This window comes from Alligator mississippiensis, chromosome 1, assembly GCF_030867095.1.
Source record: "Alligator mississippiensis isolate rAllMis1 chromosome 1, rAllMis1, whole genome shotgun sequence".
NCBI lineage: Eukaryota > Metazoa > Chordata > Crocodylia > Alligatoridae > Alligator > Alligator mississippiensis.
The window spans coordinates 54,437,122-54,462,526 of NC_081824.1; the positions used below are offsets into that span (position 1 = coordinate 54,437,122).

The window sequence follows — 25,405 nt, forward strand, 5'->3', positions numbered from 1 at the left end:
AGTAGAGGCCCTAGCCTGGTTACATCCCAGCCTGGCCAGGGAAAAGGGGTGGCACCTTCTGGCTGGGATGTGTCAGGGCTGGAGGGACCAGCATGGAAGCAGAAGGTAGTGGGGGGTGGGGGAGATGGGAGGGGGAAGAAGGGCCAGGCTGTGTAGTTTCCCCTGAGCCCTCAAGCTGAACACACAAGTCTTTCCAGTTCCTCGTCATGCCCCGTAGTCTCCTCTGCACTCTCTCCCCCATCAAACATCCTGAGCCCCGGGCCTAAGTCAGAGCTGAGCGATCACCTGTCAGTGGCCTGTACTCCTATCCAAGATGAGGCTTTTTTCCCACATGCTGACTGGGGGCAAAACATGTCATATTGGGTTTGAATAAATACAGCAATATATTACTGCTATTTGATCTTTTGCCCATACCCTAAGTAAACTTTGGTAATAACAGAAATTGGTTTTAGAACTGGAATTAAAATGCTAGAGTTTCTGGCTCCTTTTTCTTGTTCATTCCTTGCTCTCTCTAAGTTTGCATTGTGTTCTGGTCAGTTCTTAGGATTTATTTTAGTACAGTTACTACTGACCTGCTGTCAGATCAACTGAACCCCTTACCTAAGTAAAGCTGTATAATTATCACTGACCTGGAAACTCAGAATGATCAAAAATAAATCAATCAAACAGTAAGATTTGTTTTTCCAGCATAAGTATATTCCTCTTTATCTTCAGAATGATAATGAAAAATAATGATATGTTAGACAAAAAATGTAACTGGAATATAATAAAAAAAATATTTAAAGTCCTTTAAAATGCTAATTTAAAAAAATAATTTCATGAAGATTATGAAATTCGGTCCTATTTTATAGTGCAAAGCACATTTTCAGTTGATTTCTTTTTTGTTTTAATTATTTGTGTTTAGTGGATGCTGGCATTAAACCAAAATTCACTACAAATAGATGCATCAACTCATATCCAGTAATGGTCAGATAATAAATGTGGGGAAAATCAATACTCACCATCATTATAAGCAGGCTGCCAATGTTACAAGGTATTATTGGTTCCCCTGCACTTCTCCTCAGAAGACCTTTCTGGTTGTTTATACTTTTGCCAAACTTTAACTTTTGGGGGTGAAATTTTCAATGCCTAGTATCTATCTTAGGTTCATTTTCTGTCCATGGAAAATTTCAGCAAAAGTGCTTGAGCCATGTATGAGAATGATGCTCAGTAAAATATGTTGCATTCCCCATACTAAAATGTCTTTACTTTGTCTTTGAATGGCTCTGCTGTTCCCAGCAGGACCTTAGCATTTAGCAAGGGTGTGGCCCTTGTATCAGGAATGTCATCCATGTGAAAACAGATCCAAATTTGGCCAAATTAATACTCTTTGAAAAACTGCAGTTCACACATCATTAGTAGAGATTTTATGCATTTCTGAGCACTGTTCTCAATACACGTGCTTGAGGCATACTCTTAGCCTGGTATCACTGCTGTGGCATGCCTGGGAAGCATGTCTGCTGACAAGCATACCTCCCTCTACCCACCCCTGCTGGCATGGATCCTACATGTTACAGGACTGCACAGACATATTCTTCACAGAGGATATGTCTGCACATGCAATCAATGTGCCTGAATTTTCTGTGCAGAAAACTCCGGCACATTAAATTGTGCCCAGGCATGTATCTGAATGTATACCCATTGGGAGCATCCAAATAACTAATAAACACATTAAACAGAACCAGGTTTAGGACAGATCTCTGTGGGACTCCACTTGAAACCTCCTGTCATTCTGACATAAACCCATTAATAATTACCTTTTTCTTGTTGCTATTGAGCCATTAGTAGATTCAGAATTTGTACTCCATTACACTACTATAAATCCAGAGTGTAGCAATATCTGGTTTAAGCGACTAAAATTAGACTGCAAATATATCTTTTGATATCATATGTATTGATTAGTGTACTGGCACACAGAGAACTAGGACCATTTTATTAGAAATAGCAAGACAAACATATATAAAGAACAAGTACAAAAATAATCATAATCATAATTACTAATGGATGAACTTCAAAAGATTGTTGCACTGGAAAAATATCCTCTTGCTTTAGCATAATTTTGGCCCTCTCAGTATAGTTTCCAAAAAGCCCCTCTCCATATCACCAAGCCTGTTGTTCATACTGGCACCCCAAATGCATGTAACAGAAGCCAGAGTGACTAAGAACTTGGTAAAAGAAGAATCTGAACTACTTTACTCTATAAAAAGACAATGCCTTCTTGCTTAAGACTGATTGATAATGTAAGGAAAAAGAAATAGAACAAGACTGGGTGTTTCCAGTTTGATCAGCAACAGGAAGAAGTGAAGATTTCATTAAACCTCTTCTAGCATGGTCATCAAAAAACCCCAAACAAACAGTGAAAAACTGAGCAATGACCCTGCCCTGCCTTCTGCCTAATGAATCCTATTATTATGCTAGAGATAGTAGTAGGAATAAAAAATAATGTGATCTTTACCTTGAAAGCCATCTTTAAACCTGGATCCATTTGGTAAGAATTCTGGAGTGTATTCACTGTAGCCCCCTACATAAAATTGACTGAAGACATTGAGTCCAACCAATCTCCCTGGAGAAGTGACAGTTTTATTCTTCTGATTATCCACCTTTTAATGAAAATACTTACATTACTTACAACAAAGGAAATGACTCCCAACAGAAACTTCACATTACTCAACCATTCCAACCTTGGAATCACAACCCTGTTCACAAACAACTGGCATCTCTTTTGCTTCCTGGATATCTTAATGGAGATACATAAGAACAGTGTAATTTTTTAAAACCTTTTTTTCCTGCAGATGCATAGCAGTTTATTTTGATGGTATGTCTATATGTACTAAAACTGCTTTTATTTCAATAGCTGTCCCTTACCTTCAACCAGCCTTTACGGAGAGATCTGCCCAGATGTATCACATGAACAGTGAGTGTCAGGTTGAGTGGTTTACTAATGATAGTGGCAGTGCCAGAACCCAGGTTGTAGCTGTATACTACCCTGCCATTGCGTAAGCCTAGCACCAAGAAGTCATCTCCATTCAAACCTGAAAGAACAAGAACAGCCTGGCTATTTATCTCATTATTATAGTCCATTTGAGCCATAATCAGTACTGTAATCCATGGATTGCAATACTAGAAATTTTCATTATTCACAATTATTATCCTATCAATAGTCAACTATCTCTTAAACAAGATAATAGTGTACTTCAGGCCCAACCCCTCTCTGCCATTGGCAGAAATTGGCAATTGCAGTCTGTACTCAGTGGTGAAGCAGCATATAGCAGAGAGGGGTTTGGGGCTGAAAGACACCTCTACAGGTATAAGAACACCCTGGGAGTGTATCTTAAAGGAACATCTGACCGAATCTGTGGCCAGGTGTGTCATATTTATTCTGTTTTTATTGTGTTTCCCAACATTTTATTGTAAGCTCCTCAGAGAAGGTATTGTCTCTTCTTATTTGTTTATTCAGTCCAGTTTGGCGCCCTGATCTAAGTTGGGATTTCTTGGGCTAGAGACAGATGTTCAAAAAGCCTGAGCCTGAATTTTGATTCAATCTTTGCAGGTTAGTTTAACCTGGCTAAGTTAAATTGGTTTTGTAACCAGACAGACATCCCAGAAATGCAAGCACATGCCTGCAGTGGCTCAGGCTAGAAGCTGGTGGGGGTGGGGGGCTTCACTTGAGAAGCCCTCCCTTCCCTTGTACAGAGCTGAGCAGAGGGGGGTGTGGCCAGGCCCCATGATTAGGGAGGGTTCCCCCCTGCCCCCTGAACAGCTCTGCAGGGAATGTTTATCACTGCTAACTCAGTGTCACCCCATTAAAAAAACAGAGAGACATTACCAGCTATCTGTTGATTCTGCCTTTGTCCCGTGTGCCACAGCTCGGAGGTAGCCAGCACGTGGTCTGGTAGTTAATGCTGAGAGGTGTCTGTGATGGCCGGGGGAATGCCTGCTTAGCAGAGGGGATGGGGGAGTAGAAGCCAGGCAGATGCCTGCAGAGACTGCTGAAGCTGCAGCGAGGGAGCAGAGGGGAAAGGCCAGCCCTGCTGTGGAGCAGAGAGACCCACCCAGCCCAGATTGCTGGGATGCTGGGGGAGTCTGATTTAATTTAAATCAGCAAGGGGTCTGGGATAGACATTGCATAACCTGATTTGAACCAAATTAGTTAAATCTGATACTACATTCAACCAGGTTTATCTCAAACCAGTTTCATTCTCAAACTGGTTTATGTGCACTGATCACTTGAACTGGTTTATGTGTAATTTCTGTCCTTAGCCTTGGTGCAATTGCATCAGTTCTAAATTGGAAGAAGCAATAAAGGGTTTTTTCCATAATGCATAATGATTTACAGATTTTCACCTGTGCTTTCTGCAGTATCATTATTATGAATAGAGTACTAAAGCTGAATTATGTGCCACTGTGGGATCTGTCAGGTCCTGATGAGGAATGTCTTACGTTTGGAAGCTTGTCTAACCTTATCCCAACCATATAGTTGGTCCAATAAAAGACATGTCCCACAAAAATCCTTGCCTCTCTACCAGGAGACCACTCATTTCTAGCAGATAAGAATTTATTTTCATATATTTCTTGCCTTCATTTTATTTTGTATTTAGTACTTACTGAAACTAGTAGTAAAAAGTATAATGCTGGCCGTAATGCTTTCAAAGGATTTAGAATCAATTTTCATCACGTTATAAATGTGCATATGTACATTTCTCAGATAACTCAGAATGTGGCTTAATGAGAGCGTTTGAGATGATCATTGATTATGTGATGCACGCAATTTCTGTTTAATTTAATTTAGGAAGAGTCAGCCACTGTCTCACATGTAAGGCTATGGCTCAAACTTGTTCTTAATTATAGAAGTAAATTAATCCTACTCTTTCACATACTTGTAGTTCTTTACTGACTGTAAAAGTTCTTAACAAAGAAACAGCAAGATGTACAACATATAAATGTCAGTTTAAAGATGTAGAAAAGATCACATAGGTTACTTTTTACAAACACAAGTGAAATGTAATTACTACAATTAATAATTATCTTAAATTATTTAGAAATACACTATTTATACCAGGGGTGGCAAGCTTACACCATGAATGCCACAAGTGGTACAGGCAGCCTCTGTATGTGACACAGTAGACTGGGAAGAGGACAGGCAGCACAGTGGCAGGGAGCAGAACACAGAGGATTAGATCAGGGAGTAGAGGACAGGAAGCAGAAAGCCAAGCAGTAGATTGGGTAGAAGAAAGGGATGAGTGTGACACTTGGGGAGTGTGTGGAGCTAAGCTGTGGCATGCCTGCCAAAAAGCTAGCCCCCCACCAATATGAAGGATACATTAGCATTAAGGTCAGATATTTATTGACATAAACCAATTCAGAATAATCATTAATATAAATTATGTTGCAACAATTGATAATAATTGTTCTTTTAGGGCTGCCCCTAGTCTTTTGTGAAATATAATTTAACTGTATAAATAAGAGAAGTTCATTTACAGATATCATTTAGAGTCATCTTTCTCCAACTGAAGTTTAGGAAAAATTCCCATAAACTTCAATGGAAACAAAAATATGGTCATAAGATGCAATTATCTCCTGAAAAGTGATTCTACAAAAATGGCATGTTGCCATTAAGTAAATTGAGACCAGAACCCAAGTCTCCTCCCTTCCTGCTGACAGCCCTAAGCCACTATGCACCTTGTTACATCATAATTTTAGGCATCTTCTGGAGCTCTTAACCCCTGGATTGGCTGCATGTTAACACCTTTTAAGTAGTTTACAGCACTCATCATTCATTTTAAAGTTGCGTCACTCCAGGGCAGGATTATATCTAATCCACCTAATTTAGATCCAGTTCCATTAAGATGTGGCCACTTTCCAAGTTGAAGTCTTCCAGCATCCCAAGATGCAGTGGACCTTCCTGAGTCAGGGTGAGCAAGGATGCTGGGGTGCAGTGGGGCTGGGCGTGGTGCTTTGCCTCCCAGGCAGGTTGGGCAGAGCAAGTGCCACAGTCCCAGAATGCTTGGCAGCCATGGTGCTTCCCACTGCCACTTGGACAGGCTCACTGCTCCTCCTGGCAGTGGTGCAGGGGAGATGAGCTGCGGAGAAAAAAGGACTGGGCATTTTGGAGCTCAGGTGGCACCTCAGTAGCCTCTGGGCAGGAGTGGAGCAGGGTGGAGGGCTCTGGAGGAAAAAGGATTGGACCCTTAGAGCTTAAGCAGCAAGCTGGTCTAGGCAGCAGTGGGAGGCACCATGGCCATTGGGCGCTCCAGGGCTGCAGAGATGGCTCTGCCAGGCAGGAGCAGCAAGCTGGTCCTGACCCTAGCTCCTAGTCCTACCCTAGCTCATTAAGCCTCTAGTGGCAAGTCACAGTTGTGTAGGCAAAACCAGAGATGGTTTTTCACCTTAAGGTGTGACTGCTCCACTAAGCTGAACAACACTAAATTGACTAACATTTGTTTTGCTTACAGCATAAGATGTATGTAACAAGGCCCTAAGGTATGGAATTAGGCTTCTTCTTTCTTGTTGTCTATCCTGATATCACGACTCCTGTATTCTTGACTAGTCAGTAGCCAAGGTTCTTTACCAGGAGGGATGGAAAGTGCTCCATTCCAATGATTCTACAGTTTGGTGTTAAGGGCATTCTTTTGGGATGCTGGGAAGCCCCTTGGGCTGAGGAAGCACTGTAATTTAGGTCTCCCATTTCCTGTCCCACTGCTGTAATCAATTCGGTAATGTTAAGGATGTGCACTAACACCACTCCTGTATCTTGGACTGAAAATGACTCTGAGAGCTGTATGTTGTCTTGGGCTAAAACAGACAACTGATTTAATGTGATTTGGAGTAGTCTGGGATATGACTCACATTTAAACAGATGCGGCATAGTTGTTTAGACACAAGGCTTAAATGGCAATTAATTCAAATTAGCTGCAATGGTTGAGAGGCAAACTGTTAATTTGGATAATTCACAGGTACTTAATGTGGAACAGTGGGCTTGTCCATCTGTAAGGTTTGGGGGGGTTTGCAAGATAAAACGCTTAAATTCAAATCAAGCCAGTCATCTATTTTTAACCTAGAAGACAATGATGTGAGTTAGGTGTCCTCGTGAGGTATTTCCAGCTATAAGTCCAGGTCCAAGAAGGAACAAGAGTTCAGGTGTAGGCCCATGCTAAGCATTTCCTATTAGCTAGCTCTTGGCAGTTTCCTGGTGATGAGTGTCTATATTAGTGGTTCTCAATATTTTTAGATTATAGATACCTCTTATTAAATTCAAAGCATCTGTCAGAAAACTCTAGCTTTTATCTTTCACTTACTTTCTGACTTTCTTATGGAAAAACAACATTGCAAAATGTTGCAAAAACTTGGAAAGACCACAACAGGTCAGAATGTTTTTGCTACCATGAATTTCTAGCATCCTTGGGTGATACCCCCTGGTCTATGGGATAATGCTTTGAGTTACTCTTTGAAAGTACCTAACTCTCCCCTTTGATTAGATAGCTATCTTAAGTACCTAATTCTTTTGATTTAGATCATCCTCCTGGGGCAAGGTATTTAATTTTCAGGTGCTATAATGTCTAAGTGACAGAGTATAGGAGAATTCTTTAGATCTGACTGTTAGTAGTGCCTTTGCCTGCAAAACTAGGGTAAGGATAATTAAGACTTTTTTCTCTCCCCCCCAAAAATGCTGTTTTAAACACACAATCCTAGAAATTTTTATAAAGTTATGGCACTGATAATAACACAGGATAAGTAATTAACAGATTTCAGTCAGTTCACAATTTCATATAACTTGGAATCTTTTTAAAGCAGAAGATACTAAAAACTGTCAAAATTGATCAAAAGGCTTCCGCTGACTTCAGTGAGATGGGGTTAATTGTGTTAGGCAAGTCTCCATATCTCTAGTTCCAAAGCCAGCTCTATTAGTAGTTAATAGGCCATCAAGCAACAAAGAACTACTTCACATGCTTGCACATCAGATGAACTCTAGAAAAGTACCTGAAGAGACTCCCAGCTGTTTCTGGTGACTGAGAGGCACTTGAAAGGAGGACATTACATTTGAGAGATGCAGGGATTTTTTGGGTGATAGTTTTTATTGGACAAACTGCATGGGTGGGATAAAGTCAGACAAGTTTTTGAATGCAAGGCATTCTTCATGATGATGAAAAACCATTCCAATCATGCAGTTGGTCTAAGAAAAAGTATCATTCAAAAAAATCCTTGCTTCTCACATAATTCCTACATCACTCAAACATTACCATTACACTTCAGAAAAATTCCTGAAAAGGGAGATTCCCAGAGACAAAGGCGGGGGGTGGGGAGCCTAAGAAGCTTGAGAGAGAAGAGCCAGGGCTGGTTTTCCTGACAGACTGCTTGGACTTCGGGGTGCAAAGACTTTGCTTGTTGTATTGTGCTTGACCAATCATGGTGGTTTTGTTTATAAGAGATGCCTGCTTTGCTGCAGTCCCATCCACTTGAAGAGGTAAAGTCCTTCTTTTGGAGCTGAACCAGAAGGCAAGACTCTGTGGGGGACATGGATGACTAGGTGGGGATGGGGACTCAAAGGCCGAGTCCAAGGAACCAGGGGCTTATCTGTTTAGGAGCTATGCTTAGCCTGGCTTCAGGAGGTAGTCCAAGAGCTTGTGTATAACTGGGGGTCCCAAGCCAGCACTCCTGTGGGAAATGTGTAACACCAACCTATCTAAATTCACTACTAATTCTTTTGGTTACTGAACAACACTGAATTCTACTCTCACTACTGATGTGACTTCATTGATGTTTTGGAATTAAGGGCCTTGTCACAATATACACTTAGGATGTGTTTTATTTAGAATGTAGTAAGCATTACTAGGAGTTAGAAAGATTTATGAGCAGTTGCATGATAATGCTTATTACAGTCTCAATAAAGCATGTCCTAAGCATTGGAGTTCTTGAAGACTCCAGTGCACAGTGTATTGTGACAAACAGCTGTTTGTTGATCCCAGCTTCCCATACCACAATGAAGTTTTGAATCCACTCTGGTGTGGTGGAGGGTTGGGATTGCGACTGACCGACAATAGCCAGTCCCAGCCACCCACACTGCACTGGAGCCAGTTGCAGACTCCTCTGTGCTGCAAGGTCTGGGACTGACAAATAGCCATTTTTCTGTACCAGCCTTAGCACTGCACCATAGTTTCTTGATTGCCTCTGTGGTGCATTTGGACATTAGCTCTGCAGATCTGGAGATACTCCTTGTTGAAAAAAAGTCCTAACTTTTCTGCACTGTGATAGCACTTAGCACATGTTTTACTGCTTAAATGCTTAACTGCTGGTGTTTCATGTGTGGTTAGTATGTGCCGAGTGTAATATATAGCAAGGCCCTAAGTTACACATTACATTTAGACCATACTAAGGGCACTTAAAAGCTAAGTATCTGCATGTTAAAGCTCATTAATTTGTGCTAGGGGGCCTCTGAATGTCTAAAATTATGCCATTTGAGGCAAGGGTTAACTCTATGCTGTGCTATTTAGCCTGTGTTAGGATCACTTTAATCTTCTTTGTGGAGATAAAACAAGCAATTTACAGTCCTTCAACATTCCAGGATGCACCACTCCCAGCCCCCCCCCTTACTCAGAGCAGGGATAGAGCCTGGTGTCCTGGCTCCAAGCCATGCCCTGCTCACCAGCCCTCTAGCGGCAAGTCAGAGTGATGGAAGCAAGAAACGGCATTAACCCTTAACTTTGATTTTGTTAATATTCCACAGACTTAGTGGGTGTGTCTACAAGTTCATTTGTGTGCCTTTGCTACTGCATTAAGAACAGTCCACTGCACATTAAGGTGTCTCATGTAGACACGCCCAGTATGGTCTAAGTATAACAAGTAACTTCACACACAAATTTACACTGCCTTTAGTGACGGAATTGGTAAATGATGGAGGGGCTTGATTTCAAGTGGAAGGAAGTGCAGGCAAGCAGGCAAGAGGAACTGAGGACTATGGGTTCTAGGGGAGACTTTACTTAGAAATTTACTCCCACCCTTTTCCAGAATAGTGGCATTTAATGTTTTCAGAGTGTGTAGAACATTCTCTGAACATTTTCTAGATTTTCATTTTAGGAACCGTTTATTTGCAAGTCTATGGGAAATTATTTGATTTCATTAACCTTCAGCATTACACAGTCTGTTAACAGAAGAAATCCTTCACAAAAAGATCATTTTAAATCAGAGGAAAAGACAGACAAGTTCAATTCTTATGTATCACAAAGAGGGCAATAAATGAAGCTTAGCAGTATCTGGTTCAAATGACTAAAACTATCTCTTATCTTCAAATTCCAGAGCAGTCAAAAACATATACACTTTTAATCACACCCTATACTTTAGATCAGGGGTTTCCAAAGTTTTTATGCTGCAGCCCGGCAAACTGTGGCCCAGAAGTGGCTGCGGGCTGGCAAACCATGGCCCAGCAGTCAGAGCTGACCATAGCCGGAATTTCTAGCTGGCAGACAGGTAAGGATACCTTTACCCCCTGGGTGGGGCTTGGACCAAACCCTGCACTGCGCGGGCCCTGTAGAAGGAGCCATGGCCTCTCTGCTCGGCTCTGTGGGGCCAAGGTTTGCTAGTCCACAGCCACTTCTGGTCTGGCATGCTTAAGGTTGCAAATATCATACCTCAGCAGAACTCTAATTTGGCTAATATGTTATTTAATCCATAGCTGTTTCATAAAGAGTTGGTCAAGTCTTGTTATGTTTGGTGCATACAGTAGGAACAAGTCTTTTCCCCACCCTGTCATCCAGAGCTGCTGAATCTAAACTAAATGCTAAATACAGGAAGTCACTGATAGTTTTGTTAGGCCAGGCGCCAGACTTCCATGCGTAGACCCTGAGGTGGTGCAGAGTCATTTGGAAGAACTGGATGCCTTTAAGTCGGCAGGCCCGGATGGGCTCCATCCGAGGGTGCTGAAGGCACTGGCCGACGTCATTGCAGAGCCACTGGCGGGAATATTCGAATGCTCGTGGCGCACGGGCCAAGTCCCGGAGGACTGGAAAAGGGCTAACGTGGTCCCCATTTTCAAAAAGGGGAGGAAGGAGGACCCGGGCAACTATAGGCCGGTCAGTCTCACCTCCATCCTTGGTAAAGTATTTGAAAAAATTATCAAGGCTCACATTTGTGAGAGCCCAGCAGGGCAAATTATGCTGAGGGGAAACCAGCATGGGTTTGTGGCAGGCAGATCGTGCCTGACCAACCTAGTCTCTTTCTATGACCAGGTTACGAAACGCCTGGACACAGGAGGAGGAGTGGATGTCGTATACCTGGACTTCAGGAAGGCCTTCGATACGGTATCCCACCCCATTCTGGTGAACAAATTAAGAGGCTGTGATGTGGATGACTGCACAGTTCGGTGGGTGGCGAATTGGCTAGAGGGTCGCACCCAAAGAGTCGTGGTAGATGGGTCGGTCTCGACCTGGAAGGGTGTGGGTAGTGGGGTCCCGCAGGGTTCGGTCCTTGGACCGATACTCTTTAATGTCTTCATCAGCGACTTGGACGTGGGAGTGAAATGTACTCTGTCCAAGTTTGCAGATGACACAAAGCTATGGGGAGAAGTGGACACGCCGGAGGGCAGGGAACAGCTGCAGGCAGACCTGGATAGGCTGGACAAGTGGGCAGAAAACAACAGGATGCAGTTCAACAAGGAGAAATGCAAAGTGCTGCACCTAGGGAGGAAAAATGTCCAGCACACCTACAGCCTAGGGAATGACCTGCTGGGTGGCACGGAGGTGGAAAGGGATCTTGGAGTCCTAGTGGACTCCAAGTTGAACATGAGCCGGCAGTGTGACGAAGCCATCAGAAAAGCCAATGGCACTTTATCGTGCATCAGCAGATGCATGACAAATAGGTCCAGGGAGGTGATACTTCCCCTCTATCGGGCGCTGGTCAGACTGCAGTTGGAGTACTGCGTGCAATTCTGGGCGCCGCACTTCAAGAAGGATGCGGATAACCTGGAGAGGGTACAGTGAAGGGCAACTCGTATGGTCAAGGGCCTGCAGACCAAGCCCTACGAGGAGAGACTAGTGAAACTGGACCTTTTCAGCCTCCGCAAGAGAAGGTTGAGAGGCGACCTAGTGGCTGCCTATAAGTTCATCACGGGGGCACAGAAGGGAATTGGTGAGGATTTATTCACCAAGGCGCCCCCGGGGGTTACAAGAAACAATGGCCACAAGCTAGCAGAGAGCAGATTTAGACTGGACATTAGGAAGAACTTCTTCACAGTTCGAGTGGCCAAGGTCTGGAACGGGCTCCCAAGGGAGGTGGTGCTCTCCCCTACCCTGGGGGTCTTCAAGAGGAGGTTAGACGAGTATCTAGCTGGGGTCATTTAGACCCAACACTCTTTCCTGCTTATGCAGGGGGTCGGACTTGATGATCTATTGAGGTCCCTTCCGACCCTAACATCTATGAATCTATGAATCTATGTAGCATTAGTTAGCTAGGTCCCCCAAGTAAGGGTGTACTGACCTAAGTCATTTTTGTAGACGATTGCCTTTATAATGGAAAAGGTAGCTGTATGTACATATTTCCTTTTATTATATATATATATATATATATATATATATATATATATATATATATATATATATATACACACACACACACACACACACACACTGAAAAGTACCTAAGCAAAGCAGCATCAGTGTCTGAAAAACATCTTAAAAGATGATCTAATGAAAATCAGCATCTCATGTAGACACTTTTTTTGTTATCGTAATAATTAAACTGCACCGCTGAAAAACCTGAACACAATTATACTGGTACTAGGATACTGTAGATGAACATGGCAGAAATCTATTCTTTCTGTCCACAGGCCAACCCTCTGAATAGTGTCCAGAAAGAACTAATAAAACTATTTGACATTTGTAAGCAAAAGACTGCCAACACTGGCCTTCAGTGTTTAATTATATTTTATAAAGGCATAGAAAGGTCATTTTAAAAAGGTCTTTGTGGCAGCATGATGTTAATAGCGCTTTGTAACAAACTTGACAAAGTTATAATAATCTAAATAAATTGTAATATCTAAAAACACTGGTGAGCAATAGTTTTTCTCAACACTCACTGGAGGTAATCATGTCATTGAGGTAAAATGACTGAATATCTACAGTGGATTTTTAATGCTTCCTATATGACTGCACTGATCTATTATAATAGAAGATTATAGGAGGAACAAACAGAATAGAAAGAGAATAAAAGTCACCAGAACACAAGTTAAGGAAAATGGGCCTGCCTGTTGGCTTCTCAAGGAAGATGGAAGCTTATTTTGCCAGACTGAAGATTTGAACACCCATTCATTAAAATATGGTTGTTATTTAAAATTCTATGATTCTATGAAAAGGGGGTTGGGATTGGATTGTAATATGTAATGGAAATCTAGAAATGTATGGATGCAGTAGGTATTTAATTAGGAAATGGAGAGTGTCCCAGGGACGCTGGGGTTAGAGGGAAACCCCGGTCCAAACCCAGGGGAAACACCTACTTACCCCTTGCAGGAGTCGAAGGCAGGGGCGGCGCGCACGCCGACAAACCACCCGCACAGCTTATCAGCCGCGCTTACATTCAGCTGGCGCCGAGTGACGTCAGGGAGAGGCACCACCCGGCAGAAATAAAGTGCGGCCCCGAGAGCACAGGGGGGCCGCAAGAGGACACAGGAGCTGGAGGGAAGCCCGAGGCCGGAAGCAGGCACCCGCGGGGTGTCTCCGCTTTAGGCAGGGTAAATGGCAGTGGCGTCAGGAGTGGCGAGGATGAGGAGAGCCGCAGCCGTGTGGATCGCAGCTGCGGAGCCAGCGCCAGAGCCGGTAGGAAGGCAGAGACGGGAACCGCCGGTGAGGAAGCCGGAGGAAGAGCCGGCAGGGACACCGGCAAGGAAGCTGGGGGAAGAGCCGGCAGGGACACCGGTGAGGAAGCTGGGGGAAGAGCCAGCAGGGACACCGGCGAGGGAGCCGGAGGAAGAGCCGGCAGGGAGACCAGCAAGGAAGCCGGGGGAAGAGCCAGCAGGGACACTGGCAAGGGAGTCGGAGGAGGAGCCGGCAGGGATACCAGCGAGGAAGCTGGAGGAAGAGCCGGCAGGGACGCAGGCGAGGAAGCCCACAGGGGCAACGGGGCCTCGGGATGCGTAGTCCTCAGGCCAGTGCTAAGGGACTGAAGAACCCGCTATCTAAGGTGGTGTTGGCCGGGGTGTAGGGGAGGCTGGAGCCCCGTGAGTGCCTGCCAGAGGCATGTTGGCACTGGAGGCCGCGGAAAGTGAGATCCCTCCCACAGGAGCGGGGCAGACCCGGTTAGCGGCACGCGCCAAGGCAGCCCGGGAACACCTCTTTGAGCAAAGGCGGGCACAGAAAGAACAAGGTTGGAGCCACATTTATTTAATGGTTTTGGCCCATATTCACATAAGGCCTTAGGTATGGTAATACCCTGTCAGCTCACTTAAATTTTGGTTGTGGAGTTCTGGGAGTAGAGCCCGATACAGTGAATGGGAGAGTCAAGCATGTCACAGTGAGATTCATAACAGCCAATATGCTGAACAGGAGGCAGCTATGCAAGCCAACAGGAAACACTGAAGTGCAGGGTGTGCTGAAATTCCTCCTCTCTACCAGACTCTGAGGGTGAGACGTACAAATCAAAACTCCTTCCTGCACTTAGTCATTGTTTTATGTACAGATCAATGGTGTTATTCCTTTAAGTGTGCTTTCAAGTTGGTAGGAATGGGATGCACCTTAATGTAAAGAAGAAATTGGCGAAGGTAATTTCAAAGCCATTAGCCATCCTCTTTGAGAATTCCTGAAGGTTTGGGGAGGTCCTGAATGATTGGAAAAATGAAATATAGTGCTCAACATTAAGAAAAGGAAGAAGGAGGATCTGGGACATTTCAGACCAATCAACCTGACCTCTATATCTGGAAAGATCATGGAGCAAGTCCTCAAGGAATCTACTGGGAAGCACCCAGTGGAGAACAAGGTAACCAAAAACTACCAGCATGGATTTACGAAGAGCAAGTCATGCCTGATCAACTCGACCTGCTTCTATGGTGAAAGGGTCTCTGGATGGGGGAAGAGCAGTAGATATGATATAACTTAACTTTAGCAAGGCTTTTAACACTATCTCTCATGACATTCTCATTAACAAGCTAAGTAAATACAGACTAGATGGAAGTACTGTAAAGGGGATACATAACTGGTTGGATCATCATGCTCAATACATAGTTCTCAATGGCTTACTATCCAGTTGGGAGTAGTGTGGGGAAGTTTCCCAGAGTGAAGTGAAGTTTCCCAGAGTTCTGTCCTGGGTCCGGTATTATCCAGTACCTTAGGACTAAGTACTTTTTTGATTCTGGCTTTTCATTAGTTATTTAGAAGAAAGAAAGGGAAGAATATATTAATATAGTGCATGATAATGCTAACTTGGAATAATCAGAAGAAAATAAGAAAGGGGATACATAAACTAAGTATCAAGAAATTTCCTGACAGAAAAAAAATCTTACAGGATGTAAAAGTACCTCCCCAAGAGAAAAATGGTGGAAGTTTATTTGCATAAGATAATTAAAAAATGACTTATTGAAACAACAGCATATCTTCTCAATGGAATAAGAGAAGTCCTCCTAGCAAGAAATGAAGTTTTCCTGCAGATGGCTAAAACAGTTTGCTCAATCCTTGCACTTAGCTAGTTTTAAAAATAGAGAGTTAAAGCTGCTATACAGAGATTTAAATGGTCTCTATTTATTTTCTAATTTTACTTCAAGTTGGTGTTCTGGTGCCCTCTGATGACTGAACATGGAATTTCATGGAAACTTATGTTATAAGGTCCCAGTACAGTACTGTTGTTTTTCTTAGATGTATCAGGAGACTAGATATTCTGGTTAATTAAAATATTGAAACAACACTTCAAAGTCTTTTTTATAAACTCAAGACAGCCAAATATAGCTGTGAGAATAATGACTAATCCCCATATTGACCATTCAGCAGTTTTTATGTAGAATACCATATTTCCCCGAATCCAAGATGACCCTGAATTTAAGATGATCCCCCAATTATTAGATTCTAGAAGTGGAAAATTATAAATTTATGTCCAAAATGAAGTTTTTGGAGGGTTGTCTTAAATTCATCCCCTCCACCACTGTTACAGGGAAAGTAGTGGCAGGGAAAGCAGCAGCTGGGGCAGGCAGCCTATCCCACAGTCTTTGTCTCTCCCTTGCCACTTAGCCCCTGTGCCTGATCCTCTGCTGCCTGCTTCCCGGTGTGCTTTCCACTTCCTGCCACTTGTCCTCCTCTGGTGCCTGCCCATCCTCTGGTTGCTTTTGCAGCCACTCTGTCTCTGTCCCTACCATGGTGGAAAAGAGCACCTGGCCAGTAGCAGCAACTTTGGCTTCAGCCCCAGTTGGGGCCAGGGTCAGAGTCACAGCAGCTCCCCCACCACTCCACATCCCTCTTTCCCACACTCCACCCTGCTCTGTGTATCCCTTTTCCCATGCACCACATGCTCCATTCCCATGTCCCTTCCCTGCACTCTCATCATGCCATGCTCACCTTCCCCTGCACCCTTCCTTATGGTCCCTTCACGCTGCACTCATGTTCCCCTGTGCCCTTCCCTGTGTTTCATGTGTCCCTTTCCCTCTGCCCATTTCTTCACCCATGGTCTTCCTGCTGCCCCTCCCCCCATGCTTCCCCACCACACCATGTGCCCATTCCCTATGCTGCTCCGAGCACTGCACCCCTCCCTGCACTGCACACCCTCTTTCCTACCCCCTTCCCTATGCTTCCCTTGCTCAATGTCCCTTCCCCAGACAAATCCTCTGCTGCCCTTAACCCCATGCTTCCCCCCGACACCACACTTCCCCTTCCCTGTGCTCCCCACTGCACTGTCCACTCTCTCCCACTCCACATGCCTACTATCTGCCACATGAGCCACCTTGGCCTCATCCAGAGCTGCAGCAGCTGCTTTCCTGGCCCAAATCTAAGACATAGGTTTCCTGCTTTCTCTCCCTCACCGCTGCTGAATTAAACCCATGTAATTAAAACAGGACTTACTACAAAACACAGAAGGGTGAGTAAATCTTTCTGTATATGTGTAATATAGGCAAAACAAAGTTCATATACCATGTGTGTTTTAGTAAAATTCTAGGAAATTGTTATCATTTATTCCATTTGTTTACTAACTGCATTTTCCCCATCCTCTGCAATGAAACTGAACACCTCTGTCTTATTTATGCTTAGTCACGTTTCTTAACACTTTCAACTTGGAGTCATCTACACTTGTGCAGTTTGTGTGAAATTGAGTTCCTCTCACTGAAAGATTGTTGAAATAGCACTGAATGTCTGTGACCTCTTCTTGTCCTTAAAAAAGGAGGTATGAATATTATTTAGTGTTTGTACAATACAAAATACTACCTGCGTAGGTGATAGATTGCCTAACACCACATTCAGAATGGTGAGCTGAGTCATTTCTAATAATGATAAACCCAGTACACCAAATGGCTCAAAGCTGTTTATGCCCATAATAAGTAGATAGATTGGGTGGGGTAATGTTCATCAAGAGTGAACAGATATAACTGATGAAACAGCACTATTGTTGAAAACAAGTACCGCTAAATTGATAATGACTGCAATTTAGCTAGTGGTAAAGACCATGTTTTGAGCCAGCTGAGAAACCAAAGCCTTTAGCCTTCAAGCACTAGATAGCTAGTTAGCATTGTAAATCCTGAACTCCTTTAGATTGATTTTAAGCAGATCTATCTAAGGCTGGGCAAATTCGTAGTAGAGATGCAATTAGTTAATCCTTGATGAAGTCAGTTTGGTTTGCCTAACAAATTACTGAATTAAGTTAAACTGATTTAAAACAAAAGCTAGCTAAAGCAAGGCATTTGTCACTAATGCAAGTTATCCTTGTTCCCGTGAAGTCATCTAGCAGAGTAAATGATGAAGACTTAGACTTTTTTTTAATTGGAAGTGAATTGAAAGTGGCTGTTTTATCATGAGGAGGTAGAAGAAGTAGTTTCAAATAGTCCAGGAAACTTGAGGGGTAGGAGAGAGGGGAGGAGTGGGAGATGCAGAAAAAAATACAAAAAAAAGTGCTAAAAAGCCAAGTGTGTTAAAAATAGTGTGTTTCCTATTATTTTCTCTCTATTTCCTATGTCTAGCTCATACAACAGTGCATGAAAACTTCCCAAACATGTTTTTAAAATAGCTACTTTTGAAATCTCACTCTCTTAAAACTACAAAGAAGGGTTGTTCACCTTTTTATCTCTCTGGAGCATTAGCTTTTCCTGTTAACTTAGACTATGTTTGTGACCTATTGACTTATGAGGAAAGACTGAGGGACTGGGCTTGTTTAGTCTAGAGAAGAGGAGACTGAGAGGGGATTTAATAGCAGCCTTCAACTACCTGAAGGAGGGTTTGAAAGAGGATGGAGCTAGACTGTTCTCAGTGCTGGCAGATAACAGAACAATGCAACAGTGGTCTCAAGTTGCAGCAACGGAAGTTTAGGTTAGATATTAGGAAAAATGTTCTCACTAGAAGGGGAGAAGGGTAGTAAAACACTGAAACAGGTTACCCAGAGAGGTGGTGGAAGCTCCATCCTTGGAGTTTTTCAAGTCCCAGCTAGACAAAGCTTCGGCTGGGATGACCTACTTGGGGATGGTCTTGCTTTAAGCGGGGGGTTGGAATAGACCTCCTGAGGTCCCTTCCAACCCTAATTTTCTATGTTTCTATGACAGACATACAGGTTAAGGCACTGACATTAGTAAGTTTAAATCTGAAGAAAGATTATCATTCCAAATGACAAAAAGCAACCCACGCAGAAAAGCCCAAAGAACAAAAGTTACAGAAATGAGTTCCAGGTCAGCATATGAGACAAATAAAGAGTTTTGGTCAACCTGGTAACTCTGAAATCATGTCTTTTCTGTCTATGACTGACATTTTTTTTCTGAGATTCCCCCCCCCACACTTTTTCACTACTGATATTGCAGATCCCCAATGGGTAGGAAAATGTGTGAATGTTCATGTCAGTAGGGAACCATGTATCTCTGTAGACAGTCTAGATGTCAAAATAGAAGAAAACGTTAGCAAATGTTGGTGGCTTGTCAATACCAGCCTTTTCGTTGCTTCACTCCTGAAGGGGCTGCACTCCAGTGCTATGTGGGAATTCAAATTCAGTCTAGTGTAGAGAACTCCACAACATTCAGTAATGTACTAGCTGTGATCATGTTTAAGCATGGTTGTTTCTTTAACCAGTAGAAATACATATTTTTGTTTCTTATTACTGAGTTACATGAATGTAACAGGTATGGCTCTAATTTCAGTGTGGACAGGGCCTGATATTTAGGTAGCATTAGTGTACATTATATTAACTTGAGCTTCAAGACTAGAAGTTCCATGGTTCTACACTTGGCCTACTACCCAACAAAGGGCTTGAGGCACACAGGCTTGTTGACTGATTTGCAGACTCAAAATGGAATAGCATGCTGGGAAATATTCCACATCTGATCAGAATGGGCCCAAAAGAAATAGAAATCAGTTATCAAATTTGTGTTTGTGGTACAAAACAGTAAGAAAAGCTTCACTCTATGCTTTCCCTTTGTTTTATTAGTAAATCTGGGAGCTTTTCCAATCACCACAAATGACTATAATTCTTTTTATGAAATCACTGTATTGTTTGATTATTTTGACTGATGTTTATTTATAGAGTAATTTTACTGAGGTATTTTTCTCTTAATAAAATATATATTCAAAACACAATCACACAAAAATAAATCTATGCATGCTTCACTCTTCCAGTACTAAGTACTTTGTTCTTCAGTTCTTCATGGTTTAGCATGCTCCTAAAGAAAAGTTTAAAATATTAAAACAACTCACCCTGCCCCTTGTGTCCAGTGAAAAATATCAGGTTATCTTGTAATGCTGAGTGGTGATTTGCCAATAGAAATTTTAGGTGAAATTCATAGTAGAAGCTGATATTTGGGATTGCAGAATAGGCTAGAAATGAAGTATAGCCAAAAGCATCCATGCCACTGAAGCTGGGATGGCTAATATTGATAGCTGCACAAAGAAAAAGAAATTAAGTTTTATGGTAAATCTTTCTAAAATGTATCTATTAAAGTCTATGTATAACAGTTCATTTTAGTGCTTATAAATTATAAATGGTGCTAATCATTTATTGTTGTAATGCTACTATTGTCTATATACACACACTTACATACACACATATATAGCCATATTTGTGTATAAATCACCTTCTATCTGAGTCTAACCACTTTGATTGTATGCCATAATAAAAGAGGGTTATTTTACAACAGAATTGTTGGCAAATGGAGCCACCTGCTGGCCCCTAAGAATTATTTTTTTACACACAGAAACAAGATTTACTCAAAGCTGAAAGAAACAAAAGACAAGTCCCAAAGGAAGTTCTTCAGTTCATATTAACACTGTCACTCATATATATGTGTGTGTGTGTGTGTGTGTGTGTGTGTGTGTGTGTGTGTGTGTGAGTGTGTGTGTGTGTGCGTGTGTGTGTGTGTGTGTGCGCGCACGCGCATGTGTGGAGAAGAATGCACATAAGAGCATGTTGTGGAGGCTTAAAGAATGCACAGACAAAGAAAAATACAAACAATACGTCCTTTGGTAAGTAAAAGCTAAACTGGAACAACTTGCCTTTGAATGAAACAGTGCAAAGTGCCTCTTCTTTAGCTTTCACTTACCATCACAAATAGATGAACATCTATACCACACTAAGTCCCTGCTCCCTTTTAACTCAGCATACTTTTTCATAAGTTCCTATACACTAAGTATTAATGGAAATAGATGTCCATAATAAAATTAAATAAATGAAAACAGTTCAAGGAACTACATATTTCTGTTGTTTGCAGACTGACACTTGCTGTATCATCTGAATCATTTGACACATAAAGAGAAACGATTCATTAAAAATATTCAAAATTTTAGAATTTACAAAAATTAACAATAATTTTTTCATAGACATTCATAAATTCATAGACATTAGGGTCTGGAAGGGACCTCACAAGATCATCGAGTCCAGCCCCCTGCCATTGACTCTGCCCACTAATTTTTATGATTTTTTAAATTCTGGACTGTGAGTTCTCAGGAAAATGAAGGAGATTTCCTTGTGACAAGCTCTGAACACAAAGACCAAAATTAAGTCTGCCATTTGTATATCTTTGCTTCTCCACAGCTGCCCTTACTGCTGAATATTCATGTGACAGAAGATACATAGTGTCTGAACATGGAAAGAAGTACAGATGCGGACTTTGCCATGATTATCCACACCTCTTGCACTTCAGACATGGATTAATCCACATCCAACTATACTTTAAATCTGTTTGAAAACTGCAGTAAGTACATCCTGTTCTTTAAACAACATTTTATACAAATAACACACTATGAGTTGCTCTGAGACCTTTCATGACTCTCAGATTTTTTCCTACTCCAATAATCCCCTTTCAGGTCTCCGGGCTTTAACAGTCACCTTCCTTGGGATGGAAATGGGCAATTCTCTCACTCAAGAGACTGGATCCTGGTTGCAATCCATTATGACTCATTTGGATGATCTCATCATATCTGACTGAAATTTGAACCCTACAGCACTTGTCCCTCCAGAAGCAATTAAGTAATCGGTGACCAAAATGTATCCTTAAAGCAAGGTATCATTTACTTAACAAAAAGTCCATGTAAGAAGAAACAGATCTTAAACAATAAGCTAGCTATCTATACACATCCGATTTTCCTTCATACTTAATGTTCACTGGATTTGGGAAGGCCCAGCTCTTTCCTAGGGCTCCACAGCGGCGGTCAGCTAATTTCCCTGTTGAGCTCATAGACACTTATCTCATGTAACTGCTTCTTTTTTTTCCTCTGAGAAGTAATTCTTAGCACTTTACTATCCTTTTGATTCTAGTTCCCATGCTGACAAAGAGATTGTTACTTGGACCTAGATCCTAGGAGAAGGCAGGGTAGAGGTGCACTGTATAGACTAACTGAAGGATTTCATGAGCAACAGATGATGAAGTGAGCTGTTGCTTGTGATTCAGTTAGTCCAGGGGTGTCAGCTATGGGACCAGATTAAGGTTGCTGGGCTGGTCTGTGAACTGGATCGGGCTGCACCAGAGCCAGCATGCATGCCTAGTGTCAGTCCCCTGTGCCACATGCTGTATGTGTGGCCAGTCCAGCCCCATGTGCTGCATGTGCCAGCCCTTCTCTAGGGCTTAATGTGCACATGGTGCTTGGGGTGTGCTCTGAATGGGGCACCCTGCCAGTCTGGTCCTGCATGTTGGCTCTTGGGCTAGTTTGGATCAGGCCTTAGGCTGTCCACGCACACTAGAGCCAGCACACAGAGGCTGACATTGGGCACATGATGCATGTGGTTCCCTGCCAGATCAGCCCTGCATGCTGCCTCTGACACAACCTGATGCTGACCAGCTCTGTAGCCAGTGCACTGTGCCAGTCCATGTACTGCTTGTGGGGTGCAGGGTTGGTCCAAGGCCCATGGGCTGGATCATAGGTCTCCATGGGCTGGATTCAGCTTGCGGGTTGTGTGTTTGACACCCCTGGCTGTATCCTGGTGTGCAGGCACATGAGGTTTGTGGCACTGCAAACTTATTTGTGACACCACAAACTGCATGCTAGGCATGTATAAGATGTGCCCTGCATTGCAAATTTGCAGCGCAGGGGAAAATTTTGCTACTGGGAAATCCCAGCAGCAAAAAACCCCACAAAACATTGAGAAAAGAAGCGGCATGGCACACATGACAGAAGCATGCACCAGCAGACAGAGACTTGGTCCTCCAGGGAGATGCTCTGGCTGCTGGACAGAGTGTCTCCATTCCTTTAGTTGTGCCCTAGGTCTGCCAGAATGCCAGGAGTCAGGAGGAGTGGGGACAGGGCAGTTTCCCTGACATGGGGAAATTTGCTCTATACCAAATTGCATATGTAGGGGTGTACACTGAGGCAAAGGGGTTTTTTTTGCCATTATATTAAAAAGTACTATTTTTGCTGCTGAAAGTGCATGTGCCTGCATGTGTGGATGCACCCCCTGAATTATCCTATAAGATGAATCTTCTGCCTGACTTCAGACTAACACGGCCACATACCTCTCTCTGGATCCTGGGAGTATATAATTGATTTGTAATTGCTACCACAAGTGTTTCCCTGAATGCCACTGACCTGGGGGGCCATTGTGGTAGTTAGTCATGTTAGTCTGAAGTTGAATTAGTGTCTGATAAGTAGGTTGTTCCTAATAAAAGCTCATGCCTCTCTGAACAGGGTTGGTCTCTAAGGTGCCACCCTGCCCTACTTTTTGCTAGGGGAGCCATTGTATCACCTCCCTATTTGTCCTACTCAAAGCCTCCTACACAGCTAGATCAATACATGGATAGAAGAAAGTCTTATGAACCATTCTACAATGACTTTCTCTCACTAACAAGAAATCAGTATTCTCAGTGTGCAGTTCTTTCAGCTAAGAAACAAAATCTACTGGTATTCATGGGAGACGAGATGAAGGAACAGTGGCACTAACTTCACAATATTGGATTTTTAATCAAATAATTGAACCTTGGTAGTAGCAAAACTTGACATGCTTCCAGGTTTTGCTGTGCCATCTGTCATCTGTGCTGCTGTTTACAGCATGTCTTAGACTATGGCTTTTCTATTTGGGAGGAAGTCTAAACTGCTTCTGCAACACTCTTGAAATTCCTAGTGAAAACTAAGTAGCATTCCCCCACTTCCACTTTGTGTACACCAAACCCTGACCTAAAGCAATGAGGATTATTAGGGCTACCTTCCCCCCCATTTTTGTGATCTTTGTCTTTGGTTTGCTTGAGATGGATGCTGGGCTGTGTCCCTAGAGTGTCCTCAGTGCTGGGAGCACTCTAGGTGGAAACAGTCGATGTGAATTAGTTTTGGCAGCAGTCTTGAGAGTACTGGGTAGATAATCTAGACATGCCCACAGACATGTCATGAATGATGCCAGGGAGCTTGTTTTCTTATGGATAAATTGGAAAGGATGTTGTGAACCATTTGTTTTGTTGTAACATGAGATCACAGAAAGGGCAAAGTTGGCAAACACTGGTTTGTGTTCGTTGCAGAAGTGAGGCATGGTGCATTCAAAAATATCTAATTGACATTTAATTCTAACCAAAGAATTTGTTTAAAACCTCCCACAAACCACACTTTAATTCTTATTATTATCTCTGAATACACAAGATTATACATAAGTCTGGCATGGGATTTATGAGAAGAAAAATATGATAAAGAAAGAAATCTCTCTCTCTCAAGACTGCTGCCAAAACTAAGCTGCACTGACGCCTATTTTAGGTGATGTGTTATAATACATTTTTTCTTGTACATTGATTTGAGTCTACACGTGAGTTACTAGGACCCTGGCATCTATTTGCATGTATGCATGCCACACAAAATAGATCTGTGTATCAAAAGCAATGTACACACAATTAGATTGCCTTAGCTACATTAGGCAAATATACATGATGACACAAAGCTATGGGCAGATGACACAAAGCTATGGCAGATGACACAAAGCTATGGGGAGAAGTGGACACGCCGGAGGGCAGGGAACAGCTGCAGGCAGACCTGGATAGGCTGGACAAGTGGGCAGAAAACAACAGGATGCAGTTCAACAAGGAGAAATGCAAAGTGCTGCACCTAGGGAGGAAAAATGTCCAGCACACCTACAGCCTAGGGAATGACCTGCTGGGTGGCACGGAGGTGGAAAGGGATCTTGGAGTCCTAGTGGACTCCAAGTTGAACATGAGCCGGCAGTGTGACGAAGCCATCAGAAAAGCCAATGGCACTTTATCGTGCATCAGCAGATGCATGACAAATAGGTCCAGGGAGGTGATACTTCCCCTCTATAGGGCGTTGGTCAGACCGCAGTTGGAGTACTGCGTGCAATTCTGGGCGCCACACTTCAAGAAGGATGCGGATAACCTGGAGAGGGTACAGCGAAGGGCAACTCGTATGGTCAAGGGCCTGCAGACCAAGCCCTACGAGGAGAGACTAGAGAAACTGGACCTTTTCAGCCTCCGCAAGAGAAGGTTGAGAGGTGACCTTGTGGCTGCCTATAAGTTCATCACGGGGGCACAGAAGGGAATTGGTGAGGATTTATTCACCAAGGCACCCCCGGGGGTTACAAGAAACAATGGCCACAAGCTAGCAGAGAGCAGATTTAGACTGGACATTAGGAAGAACTTCTTCACAGTTCGAGTGGCCAAGGTCTGGAACGGGCTCCCAAGGGAGGTGGTGCTCTCCCCTACCCTGGGGGTCTTCAAGAGGAGGTTAGACGAGTATCTAGCTGGGGTCATCTAGACCCAGCACTCTTTCCTGCTTATGCAGGGGGTCGGACTTGGTGA

At 43.0% G+C, this 25,405-nt stretch overlaps 1 protein-coding gene across 1 annotated transcript in view; it reads right to left on the minus strand.

The window, feature by feature from the left end:
- Positions 1 to 661: 661 nt before the first annotated feature.
- Positions 662 to 25,405, minus strand: part of LOC109285507 (protein eyes shut homolog) — a 131,975-nt gene continuing 107,231 nt past the window's right edge. The window contains exons 4-7 of the mRNA XM_059723135.1: positions 19,884 to 20,066; positions 2,905 to 3,071; positions 2,495 to 2,639; positions 662 to 708 (exon numbers count right to left, since the gene is read on the minus strand). Coding sequence (XP_059579118.1) covers positions 662 to 708; positions 2,495 to 2,639; positions 2,905 to 3,071; positions 19,884 to 20,066 — 542 coding nt within the window. The remainder of the gene's footprint in view (positions 709 to 2,494; positions 2,640 to 2,904; positions 3,072 to 19,883; positions 20,067 to 25,405) is intronic.